Source organism: Oncorhynchus masou, chromosome 5 (genome assembly GCF_036934945.1).
Source record: "Oncorhynchus masou masou isolate Uvic2021 chromosome 5, UVic_Omas_1.1, whole genome shotgun sequence".
Lineage (NCBI taxonomy): Eukaryota > Metazoa > Chordata > Actinopteri > Salmoniformes > Salmonidae > Oncorhynchus > Oncorhynchus masou.
Genome location: NC_088216.1, coordinates 10,743,033 through 10,755,790, shown reverse-complemented (window position 1 = coordinate 10,755,790; position 12,758 = coordinate 10,743,033). Strand labels below are relative to the sequence as shown.

Sequence of the window (12,758 nt, the reverse complement as noted above, 5' to 3'; positions counted from 1 at the left end):
GGATTTTAGGGGCAGTCGCTTTTCAGCTTTTTGTCTGAAAGTATTTTCTCAACTGCGATACCGACTCCAGTCAGCAGATGGCGAGGTGTGTCTTTCAGGTGATTCTGCTACTGTGACATATAGTGACGGGACGATTCTTCAACATCAACAGTTAGTCAGCCACCATGGTTCACTCTAACTGTATGGAAAAATGTGTATTCAATAAATATAGTGTAACCGATGTGAAATGGCTAGCCAGTTAGCGTTTCAATCGGTGACGTCACTTGCTCTGAGACCTTGAAGTAGTTGCTTTGCAACGATCGCGGCTTTTGTGGAGCGATGGGTAACGTTGCCTCGAGGTTGGCTGTTGTTGATGTGTGCAGAGGATCCCTGGTTCGAGCCCAGCCCAGGTCGGGGCGAGGAGTGGGACGGAAGCGATACTATTACAATATCAACTCCTCTCATACTGGGAAGACACCCCGCCACCCCCCTAAATTTTCAGGCCTTAAGGGCAGTTTTATTTCGATTGTCGTACCCGGTCGGAGAAATCCAGTAAGCGTTTTATAGTTTCATCGTTAGGGTAATTTATCCAAAAGTGGACACACTCCCATCAGTTTCTGAGACAACTGCCCAGACTTTGTAGACTGTTTAATAATGCTTAAACCTCATCTTTATCCAATTATCCATTAAAGATACCAACGCAAAACCTACGTTCATCTACATATGGGTTGCTTAAATTGTATCTAATTACATTCCCAGTTTTACTTTGTCAAATCTATAGTAATCAATACCCACATACAATTCATCATATTTTCATATTCACAGAATCCATAAAAAACGTAAGAAATACTCAGCGACTTGTGACAACCATTCCATTTGCTTTTTCAAGGACTCTCCATAGCAACACAGCAGCTCTCTAAACATACTCCCAGCAGAATAAAAAAAAACTTGTTTCCCAATGACCATAGGATCCTCAACAGTTCTCTAACCTCTGAGACCAGACAATGACCATAGGATCCTCAACAGTTCTCTAACCTTTCAGAGACCACGGCAAAATCAAGCCTCCCAGGAACTATAGACCTTCTGCTGCTTTCTAAAATATCATCCTGTTTATTATCCAAATTTCAATAATCTGAGTGGGCATATTTCTATATGTTACTATCCAAACGTCAGATTAAGACTCATTTCCACATTCACACAACTCTCATATCAGTCACACAATGCTATTCCCAAACATACCTAATCAATTAGTTTTTCAACAATATTTTTACCTGCAGGAATATTTTCACCATTCTATCTCATGGTTAGTTCCTAGAATAATGCAACTCATACATTTATACTCCAAGCCTCCTGACTGGGCCCCGTTTACACCTCCACACAGGAATACACACTCAGGTCCTGACTCGGCCCGGTTTACGCCTCCAAGGTGCCCCCTCACATAGGAATACACACTCAGAGCCTAAGGCCTCGGCTCCGTTTACATTTCCAAGGTGCCCCCCTCACACAGGAATATACACTCAGAGCCTACGAGGATATTCTAAAAACTCACTTTAAAAAAAATTAGGTGTATAGAATCTGCTCGCTGCCTCAGGTGGGTCCATCTGCTCTGTTCCCGAAGTGTGGTCTCCATGAGATTCCAAGTTTGAGGGATCCCTCGAGGACGATTTACCCAGGTCGTCAGGAGCGGTCACCAAGTCAAGATTCACATTGCCAAATGTGGTTGTTAATTTCTTTAATATCAAATGAGAAACAAACTTATCACACAAGTCAGATTTATTCTTAAACTAAATCTTTATTCACTTATTAATAAGGGAGCAGGTCAATACAGCACACACATATAAAGTGAATCAATTGAGTGCTCTACGATAATATTGGCTGGTCAACAAATCACCCCCAGATGATTCGTTGAGAGCCACGAGACAAAAGTACAAAGGTCTTTTATAGCTAAGATACACCCCTTTCAACCTACATGACCAACAACAGATGTATAGAACGGGTCACAAGGTTAAGAATTGTATGAAAGATACTTATAATTCTCAGCAGACAGTATCTGCTGTAAAAACAGTACTCTGTGTAGAAACCAGGGTCTGGCCCTGGGGTCATCTCTCCCTGGTTACATATAGAACAGAAACATTCACTCATAATCTGGAATACTGTCTCTAGGTTTTAATCACCCAAAAGACATTGTAAATCTCCTGTCAGTGTTTTCTCCCAGAGGCCCATCCTCAGTAGAACAGACACAATAGTTGCAAGAACCCTCTATTATGTTGCATAAAACAACCATTTGATACAATAAAAGTACAATAACATAATGTTGAAGTTTTGCTCTAAGTGTCCACTGAAAGTTGACTAGTAACAACAAATGGGACCTAAAAGACACCCACCATGAGACCCACTAAATCTGCCCAAGAAGAGGCAAACAAAAGAAAAACCCACAAACTTAAAAAGTTGGTGGTTGAAGATATCCCTCTAGTGGTGTGGGGGCTGTGCTTTGGCAAAGTGGGTGGGGTTATATCCTTCCTGTTTGGCCCTGTCCGGGGGTATCATCGGATGGGGCCACAGTGTCTCATGACCCCTCCCGTCTCAGCCTCCAGTATTTATGCTGCAGTAGTTTGTGTGTCAGGGGGCTAGGGTCAGTTTGATATATCTGGAGTACTTCTCCTGTCTTATCCGGTGTCCTGTGTGAATTTAAGTATGCTCTCTCTAATTCTTTCTTTCTCACTCTTGGAGGACCTGAGCCCTAGGACCAGGCCTCAGGACTACCTGGCACGATGACTCCTTGCTGTCCTCAGTCCACCTGGCCGTGTTGCTGCTCCAGTTTCAACTGTTCTGCCTGCGGCTATGGAACCTTGACCTGTTTACCGGATGTGCTACCTGTCCCAAACCTGCTGTTTTCAACTCGCTAGAGACAGCAGGAATGGAAGCGATACTCTTAATGGTCGGCTATGAAAAGCCAACTGACATTTACTCCTGAGGTATTGACCTGAGGCACCCTCGACAACTACTGTGATTATTATTATTTGACCATGCTGGTCATTTATGAACATCTTGGCCATGTTCTGTTATAATCTCCACCCGGCACAGCCAGAAAAAGGCTGGCCACCCCTCATAGCCTTGTTCTTCTCTAGGTTTCTTCCTAGGTTTTGGCCTTTCTAGGGAGTTTTTCCTATACACCGTGCTTCTACACCTGCATTGCTTGTTGTTTGGGGTTTTAGGCTGGGTTTCTGTACAGCATTTTGAGATATCAGCTGATAAAAGAAGGGCTTTATAAATACATTTGATATGAACCAGTCTTTTTTTGTTTGTCAATTTTTGTTAGATCACATAAATAGTACTCTTCCATTTCAGAGCCTGGATTTTTCCCCATGAGTCTAATATCCATAACATGTTGATATCAATTCATAAGTGGGCACACGTTTAGGCTTCTACATTGTGAAATCATTACAATACTCCTACTACAATGTTAAAAAATTCTACATTGTGACATTAATTCATTGAAATCATGAAACAACTCCTTCATGTATGTATTTTTTAATATTTGATCAGAGATCTTTTATCAGATTATCTCTGGTCACAGCTATGAGATTTCAATCTTGTGGGTTCTCTGGTGTCGAGTCAGATGGCAAGCTTGAACAAAACTCTTCCCACATTGATCACAGCAATAAGATTTCTCTCCTGTGTGTGTTCTCTGGTGGTGTATCAGGCTGTGTGACTGAGTAAATCTCTTCCCACACTGATCACAGCAAAAAGGTTTCTCTCCTGTGTGTATTCTCTTGTGCACTGTCAGATCTCCAGATTGACTAAAACTCCTCCCACATTGACCACAGCTATAAGGTTTCTCTCCTGTGTGTGTTCTCTGGTGTAGAGTCAGGTGGCCAGGTGTAGCAAATCTCTTCCCACATTGATCACAGCTATAAGGTTTCTCTCCTGTGTGTATTCTCTTGTGCACTGTCAGATAACCAGATCGACTAAAACTCCTCCCACATTGACCACAGCTATAAGGTTTCTCTCCTGTGTGTGTTCTCTGGTGTAGAGTCAGGTGGCCAGGTGTCACAAATCTCTTCCCACATTGATCACAGCTATAAGGTTTCTCTCCTGTGTGTATTCTCTGGTGGTGTATCAGGCTGTGTGACTGAGTAAATCTCTTCCCACACTGATCACAGCTATAAGGTTTCTCTCCTGTGTGTATTCTCTTGTGCACTGTCAGATCTCCAGATCGGCTAAAACTCCTCCCACATTGACCACAGCTATAAGGTTTCTCTCCTGTGTGTGTTCTCTGGTGTAGAGTCAGGTGGCCAGATGTTGCAAATCTCTTCCCACATTGATCACAGCTATACGGATTCTCTCCTGTGTGTGTTCTCTGGTGTAGAGTCAGGTGGCCAGGTGTAGCAAATCTCTTCCCACATTGATCACAGCTATAAGGTTTCTCTCCTGTGTGTATTCTCTTGTGCACTGTCAGATCTCCAGATCGACTAAAACTCCTACCACATTGATCACAGCTATAACGTTTCTCTCCTGTGTGTGTTCTCTGATGAATTTTAATGCCTGATGATGTGAATCTCTTCCCACAGTCAGAGCAGCAGTAGGTTCTCTTCCCTGTGGGTCTCTGCGGGTGTTTATTGAGGTGTTCTGACCTGGAGAGACTCTTCTCTGTCTCCTCAGCATCATGAGGTTGTTGAGGCTCAGCAGAGGATCCACGATAGTCACGTCTCTCTCCTGTGTGAACAACAAAGTCAGACAGATGATTAAAGGCCCACAACAGCGGTAATCCAGTGTAAAATTTGATGCCAACAGCATAGCCATGATGTTGTACAACAATTGATGTCTGTAATGAATGTTAAAATTATTGTCTTAAAATGAGCAAGAAGTCATATATTTTGTCTTGTTTTCACATTAGTAGTAACATCTAAGATTGTAGACTAGAAATAAGTTATTCATGTTGTTGAAACTCTAAGCCAGGGGTGTCAAAGTCAAATGGACCCAAATTTAGATCCGACAGGACTGTTCGAATGTTCATTGAAATTTTTTTAAATGACCTAGTCTAGTGAACCTAATTGAACCTACTGAAAACCTAACAAATATATTCCAATATGATCAGATAAATAAAGCAATATTTTCTTATGGCTCTGTCAGTAATCTTTAATTTTCAACAGACACAAAAGACAAATTTCCTTTATATAAAAATCCCCATAACATGAACATTAAATGAAAGAAACTCTTCAAGGCACCATCAGTAGCATATTTTCTATTTTAGAAAAGTGGGCTAAATTTACTGAAAAGATTTGAGGCCTCGTTTTAATTCCTCTGCCTTTTGTAGCCTTTGTTCCATGTCCATATTCTTGTTTTTGTCCGCGTGTTTCGTTTCTAATGTCGTGATTATACAACAGTACCGCCACACTTTCTCCACAGAAGACACACAGGTTTTCCAGCTACCTCCGTGAACATATACCCGACTCCCACCTTGTTTGAAACCCCGGTTCTCAGTGTCCACCTTCCGCATTGCCATTTTTGATGGGTATCTGAAAGTTAATTTTACTGTGATGCTGATGTCTGTAATAAATATTAAATGAAGCAGCCTATTGCTCTTAAAATGAGCAAGGAAATGTCAGTATTTTGTAAAAGATCTGCGGGCTGCCGGCTTGCTGCGGTCTGCGGGCATCTAATAATAAATCAAGATCATCCCAGGGGCCGTAAAAAAGTTCTTCATGTTTGACTTGACATATGTGCTCTAAGCAGTGTGGTAGAAGACTTTTGGTCTACAATACAGGCCCCTTTGTGTTTTCTAAAATTGCGGCACGAGGGCAATTTGATTGCATAAACTCCTCCATGCTAATGAGGAAACCACCAGTTATGGATGTCGTATATCTGGTGTGACAAGAGATGAAAATAATCTGCCCACTCCATCAAGCAATGGGTACAGCAACACAGGGCATTCACGGGACCTCATGGAAACATGGACCACACCTGCAGAAACTGGACAACAAGGGGAAGCAGAGGAGATACCTATCATAGACTTCTCCCAGCTGACGCTTGACATGCCACCTACGCCGCCTCAAGTGGTAGAAACAACCAGCTGGTATCAGTAAGTAGAATCTGCCAACAGTAACACGGAAGCAGCAGAATGGGAGTTAGTAGTGCATGACCTAGATTTAGAATAAGAAGCTTCCATTTAGACACAGGTCTAAGATGACGCAATAAGCAATCTCCCGTCCCAGTGTAAGCGATCAGTGAAAGCAATCTACAGTCCCCGAGTAAGCACTCAGTGTAAGCAATCTACAGTCCCCGAGAAAGCACTCAGTGTAAGCAATCTACAGTCCCAGTGTAAGCACTCAGTGTAAGCAATCTACAATCCCCGAGTAAGCGGCCGGTGCAAGCAGCAGGGCAGTGTCAGTGTGAAAGTGTGGTTTAGCCACAGCTCCAGAAACTTGCGAACTTCCCCTGTAAAAAGGTATATAAAGAGAACAGAGATCATAAGAGAGGCATGATCCTCACTGACATATGAGACAGACTTCATATGGAGAATCATCATAGGTAAATTTAAATGTTTACTATTGCACTATACGCTTTTTGTCAGACTAGAACCATATTTGAAACACAGGGGTCTTGACACCTCTTGATCACAGACAAAGCGGCAGTCAAACAGTGAGACATCAAGTACAGATGTGATTAGCAATACAAGGAAACAGCCAAGTACCAGTTACAATATATTGAGTCTATACACAGAGTTGGAAGTGAATAGTATTAGGATATATGCTTTTTGTTGGACTAGAACAATATTTGAGAACTGGATAATTTTGCCTAAGTACTTATTGGATCACTATATGAAGCTACTTGGTTGAACTTTGTGAACCCGAAACTGAGTCTACGAAACACAGGGGTCTAGACACCTCTTGATCACAGACAAAGCGGCAGTCACACAGTGAGACATCAGGTACAGATGTGATTAGCAATACAAGGACACAGCCAAGTACCGGTTACAATATATTGAGTCCATACACAGAGTTGGAAGTGTATTAAGATATTGGAATTCGGAATCTAGTGTTAGTGCTGTGAGAATACCAATTACAGGAAAGTGACCAGGGGGCTGAGCATTTAAGGTAATTGAACTATTTTCGCTATTTAGTCAATATTGTCAGAAGTGTTAACGCATTTAAAGTTTTGCAATATTATCTGGCATAGCTTAAAGCATTAAGGATTGATTGAGCATTATTGATGTAGAACCATTGAAACTGTAGAACCATTGAATTGTAATAACGTGTATAAGACAAAAAACAGAGTGACTTAACCTCTAGCGGCGAGCAATCCCGTATCCGGGAGAAAATCATAGTCTCAAGCTCATTACCATAACGGAACGTTTCCTATTCATGAAAATCGCAAATGAAATAAATATATTCCAACACAAGCTTCACCTTTTGTTAACAACACTGTCATCTCAGATTTTCAAAATATGCTTTTCAACCAAAGCTACACAAGCATTTGTGTAAGAGTATTGATAGCCTAGCATAGCATTAAGCAGGCAACATTTTCACAAAAACAAGAAAAGCATTCAAATAAAATCATTTACCTTTGAAGAACTTCGGATGTTTCAATGACGAGATTCTTAGTTTGATAGCAAATGTTCATTTTTTTTGTGTAGACGAAATAGCTCCGTTTTGTTCATCACGTTTGATGAAAAAGAAAATGAAAAAGACAGGAAAATGCAGTCACTTTCAACACCAAACTTTTTTCCAAATTAGCTCCATAATATCGACAGAAACATGGCAAACGTTGTTTAGAATCAATCCTCAAGGTGTTTTTCACATATCTATTCGATAATCTATCAGTGGTGGCAGTTGGCTTCTCATCAGAAGTAAACAGAAAAATAATGCAGCTGGAGATGACGCAATAATTGCGACGGAGGACACCAAGCGACCACCTGGTAGATGTAGTCTCTTATGGTCAATCTTCCAATGATATGCCGACAAATACGTCACAATGCTGCAGACACCTTGAGGAAAAAGTGGAAAACGTAAGCTGACTCCTAGCTCCTTCACAGCCATATATAAGGAGTCATTGGCATGAGGCGGTTTCAAAAAATGCGGCACTTCCTGATTGGATTTTTATTTGGGTCTTTTCTGTAACTACAGTTCTGTGGCACTCACAGACAATATCTTTGCAGTTTTGGAAACGTCAGAGTGTTTTCTTTCCAAAGTTGTCAATTATATGCATAGTCGAGCATCTTTTCGTGACAAAATATCTTGTTTAAAACGGGAATGTTTTTCATCCAAAAATTAAAATAGCGCCCCCCTATATCCAAAAAGTTAATAAAAGCTTGAAACTTTGACAACTAGGCTAGATTAACTTCTTGTGTCGAGCAATCCCGGATCCGGGATCCTATTTATAGCTTCAAGCTCATTTGCATAACGCAACGTTAACTATTCATGAAAATCGCAAATGAAATGAAATAAATATATTTGCTCTCAAGCTTAGACTTTTGTTAACAACACTGTCATCTCAGATTTTCAAAATATGCTTTTCAACCATAGCTAAACAAGCATTTGTGTAAGAGTATTGATAGCTAGCATAGCTATAAGCCTAGAATTCAGCCAGCAACATTTTCACAAAAAACAAGAAAATCATTCAAATAAAATCATTTACCTTTGAAGAACTTCAGATGTTTTCAATGAGGAGACTCTCAGATAGCAAATGTTCAGTTTTTCAAAAAATATTATTTGTGTAGGACAAATCGCTCCATTTTGTTCACGTTTGGCTATGAAAAAAACCTGTATCCAGTTATAGCCTCAAGCTCATTAGCATTTAGCGTAGCATTTAGCGGGCAACATTTGCACAAAAAACAGAAAAGGATTCAAATAAAATAATTTACCTTTGAAGAACTTCGGATGTTTTCAATGAGGAGACTCAGTTACATAGCAAATGTTCAGTTTTTCCTGAAAGATTCTTTGTGTAGGAGAAATCGCTCCATTGTGTACATCACGTTTGGGTACCAAAAAAAACGAAAATGCAGTCATCAAAACGGCAAACTTTTTTCCAAATTAACTCCATAATATCGACTGAAACACGGCAAACGCTGTTTAGAATCGATCCTCAAGGTGTTTTTCACATATCTCTTCATTGATATATCGTCCGTGGAAGCCTGCTTTCTTCTCTGAATCCCATGGAAAAATACTTGCAGCTGAGGATTGCGCACCAATTTCGGCGCACACCGGGCGGACACCTGGTAAATGTGGTCTCTTATGGTCAATCTTCCAATGATATGCCTACAAATACGTCACAATGCTGCAGACACCTTGGGGAAACGATAGATCGGGCAGGCTCATTCCTTGCGCATTCACAGCCATATAAGGAGACAATGAAAAACAGAGCCTCAAAAATCCTGCTCATTTCCTGTTTGAAGTTTCATCTTGGTTTCGCTTGTAGCATCAGTTCTGGGGCACTCACAGATAATATCTTTGCAGTTTTGGAAACGTCAGAGTGTTTTCTTTCCAAAGCTGTCAATTATATGCATAGTCAAGCATCTTTTTGTGACAAAATATCGCGCTTAAAACGGGCACGTTTTTTTATCCAATAATGAAATAGCGCCCCTAGATTCAAGAGGTTAACGATCTGGAGAGCAAACGCCTTTGACACTCTCACTGAACAGAAAGTGACCCTGGTTATAGGTTAAAGTGATTGCACTAAAGAATATTTCATTGTGTGGACAATAATATATCTTTAAGAGAGTCAAAACATATACCAATACTAGTTTCCAAGTGACTACTAGCTGACGAGCATAATAACCAATAGAATAAGGTATAAGGCAAATGTCAGCACCGTGACACTGGTAATGAGGAAACCACTAGTTATGGATGTAGTATATCTGGTAATGAGGAAACCACTAGTTATGGATGTAGTATATCTGGTAATGAGGAAACCACTAGTTATGGATGTAGTATATCTGGTAATGAGGAAACCACTAGTTATGGATATAGTATATCTGGTAATGAGGAAACCACTAGTTATGGATGTAGTATATCTGCTAATGAGGAAACCACTAGTTATGGATGTAGTATATCTGCCAGGAGCAAAAATTTTAGTTTTTCACAATGTATTCTGAATGTGAAAAAACTCAGGGAAGTAACCTCCATTTCCAGGTTGCTTATGAGAGCATTTCACACTACTTTGGATGTTAATTGTAAGGATCGATTGAATGTCCTGCTTAAAATCATGTTTGTGTCATCATCACAAATCAAAAAACACTTCAACCAGTAAAATGCTTTTTGGCTTTTCCATCAACCTGACAATGAGGGTTTGTACACTGTTTGCCAAATTGGCCCACAACTTCACCTAACAACAAATATACCTGTAATGAACGAAGAAGCACTTTGGTTGTTGTTGCATGACATACTGTGGGGCAAAAAGTATTTAGTCAGCCACCAATTGTGCAAGTTCTCCCACTTAAAAAGATGAGAGGCCTGTAATTTTCATCATAGGTACACTTCAACCTCTCATCTTTTTAAGTGGGAGAACTTGCACAATTGGTGGCTGACTAAATACTTTCTCCCCCACACTGTATATCCTAGAAACCTGGTTAAACTATCATTATGACATCATGGGTGAATTCTAGAATATACTATATATCCTAGAAACCGGGTTAAACTATCATTATGACATCATGGATGAATTCTAGAATATACTATATAGCCTAGAAACCTGGTTAAACTATCATTTTGATGACATGGATGAATTCTAGAATATACTATATAGCCTAGAAACCTGGTTAAATTATCATTATGATCTCATGGATGGCCAGTCGTTGTATTCATAGTGTATTGAATTCAGGGGGTAGCCCTGAGCTGAACTCAAACCTGGGCCCAGGGACAGTCAAATCAACACCTTATAACTGTTGGATGTCTGAACTTCTTGATGAGGTCGCTAGTTGTTGGGTTAAGGTTTCTACAATATCGTTCTCTATGAATTTGAGAGTGGTTACACTTCTCCTTCCCCCATCCCTCAGCTGTTAACCAAGTCTCTGGGCAGCCATTTTGTTGCTTTTGAAAAACCCCACACAACCCAGCAATCTGCAGTTCAAACAATAACAAATCTGTCATTCCACCACTATTTTGGTAATAAAATGATTATGGGTTTGGAAAAATGTAACTACAGACTGATCTATGGATGCAAGGACTGACCATCCATGATATCAACATTATAGTTTTAACTATGTTGAGGCAGCCTAGTGGTTAGAGTGTTGGACTAGTAACCGGAAGGTTGCAACTTCACATGCCCGAGCTGACATGGTACAAATTTGTCGTTCTGCCCCTAAACAGGCAATTAACCCACAGTTCCTAGTCCATTATTGAAAATAAGAATTTGTTCTTAACTGCTATACAGTGTTGATTTTCATTGTTTCTAAACATTATAGTAAAAAAACTTATTTGGAGTTCTGATGGGGTACAACAGTTGAACTAAGCTCATGAGGCATGTGTTATATTCTTCAAGAATCAATGGCTGTAAATAAATAATTTAAAGGTCACAATATGGATGTAGCATTGGAGATTTCCGCCAAACAACAGTTCAACTGCAGAGTTTGTGCCTCTGTTGTTAAGACAGTACTTACCAGTGTTAATCAGGGAATGGTTTCTCAAAACCATCTTATGGCTAAATTCTTCGTTAGAACCATTGGATGCCTCAAGATGCGTTTGGGAAAACGGGCCCAGATATCCAGGTTCCTCCTCTTCTCCCTCCTCCTTTTTCGACGTAACAGTCATCTCCTCCCCCTCCTCTTTCACGCCATAAACTACATCCTCTCCTTTCACTGTAACATCCTCCTCCTCTTTCACCCTGAACGCGTCATCCTCTTCTTTCACAGCAAAGGCCCCACTCTCTACTTCTTGTTTTACTGTGATATCCTTCTCTTCATTAGAAGGAGAGTAGCTTAGTGACCGCATGGTCGGGGATGTTAGCTAGGCTAATGCTAACTTAACCACCCCGCTAGCTGAATAATAACAACAACGCCGTAAATATGAAATTACATCGGATAACTAACTAGACGACAGAAATGGGTTTAAAACACAGTGGCTCATATACACGAAAGCGTCTAAAGAGCTTTATTGGTTCGGCTAGTTTGTCTAGCAAGCTACCGAGGTGGCTGACTCACTGTTGCTGCTGATGAAAGAAGCGTTCCGTCCACTAGATTATACGTCACACCAACAGCATAACCATAAATTCCCAGACCACCATCTGCTGACTGGAGTGGGTAACGCAGTTGAGTAAAATGTTTATTGAATTTTCAGACAAAAAGTTAAAGGGTAGGAATCAGAGACGACGCTTGTGCTAAAATATTAATTATCCCCACCTAAATAAATCAATATCAGTCAATATATTTTTTCTGTTATTTTTTTTTTTCGTCAACCGTTCCATCGCATCTTAAACGTCCTATCGGTTCAGCACACGGAATGAATTTGAATGACGCTGTGTCTGCTTGTATGTATTACAATTCTACACTTCAACAGTGTTTACCAATCTTGGTCCTGGGACATTAATGGTTACACATTGTAATTAAGACTACAAACAGGATTTAACTAGTTAATTCATATATACAGAAATATATATTTTTTAAACACTACACTACACTTCCTATGCATCATGTAAATACTCTAACACTGGTTCATCTCAACATCTAATGCCCTTCATCTGCATTGATCTGATAAACACAGGATAGGTGGAGTATTTCATCACATTACACTTAATTTCAACTGTGGGAGCAAATATAACACATAGACAAATGCATAAGATGTACA

At 40.2% G+C, this 12,758-nt stretch overlaps 1 protein-coding gene across 1 annotated transcript; it reads right to left on the bottom strand.

Moving 5' to 3' along the window:
- Positions 1 to 1,751: 1,751 nt before the first annotated feature.
- LOC135532523 (zinc finger protein OZF-like) lies at positions 1,752 to 12,131 on the bottom strand. The gene is made up of 2 exons (XM_064960004.1): positions 11,576 to 12,131; positions 1,752 to 4,695 (listed from the first exon to the last, which is right to left on the bottom strand). Exons 1-2 carry the CDS (start codon positions 11,904 to 11,906, stop codon positions 3,557 to 3,559), a joined length of 1,470 nt encoding a protein of 489 aa, XP_064816076.1. The 5' UTR covers positions 11,907 to 12,131; the 3' UTR covers positions 1,752 to 3,556.
- Between the last annotated feature and the right edge of the window lie 627 nt (positions 12,132 to 12,758).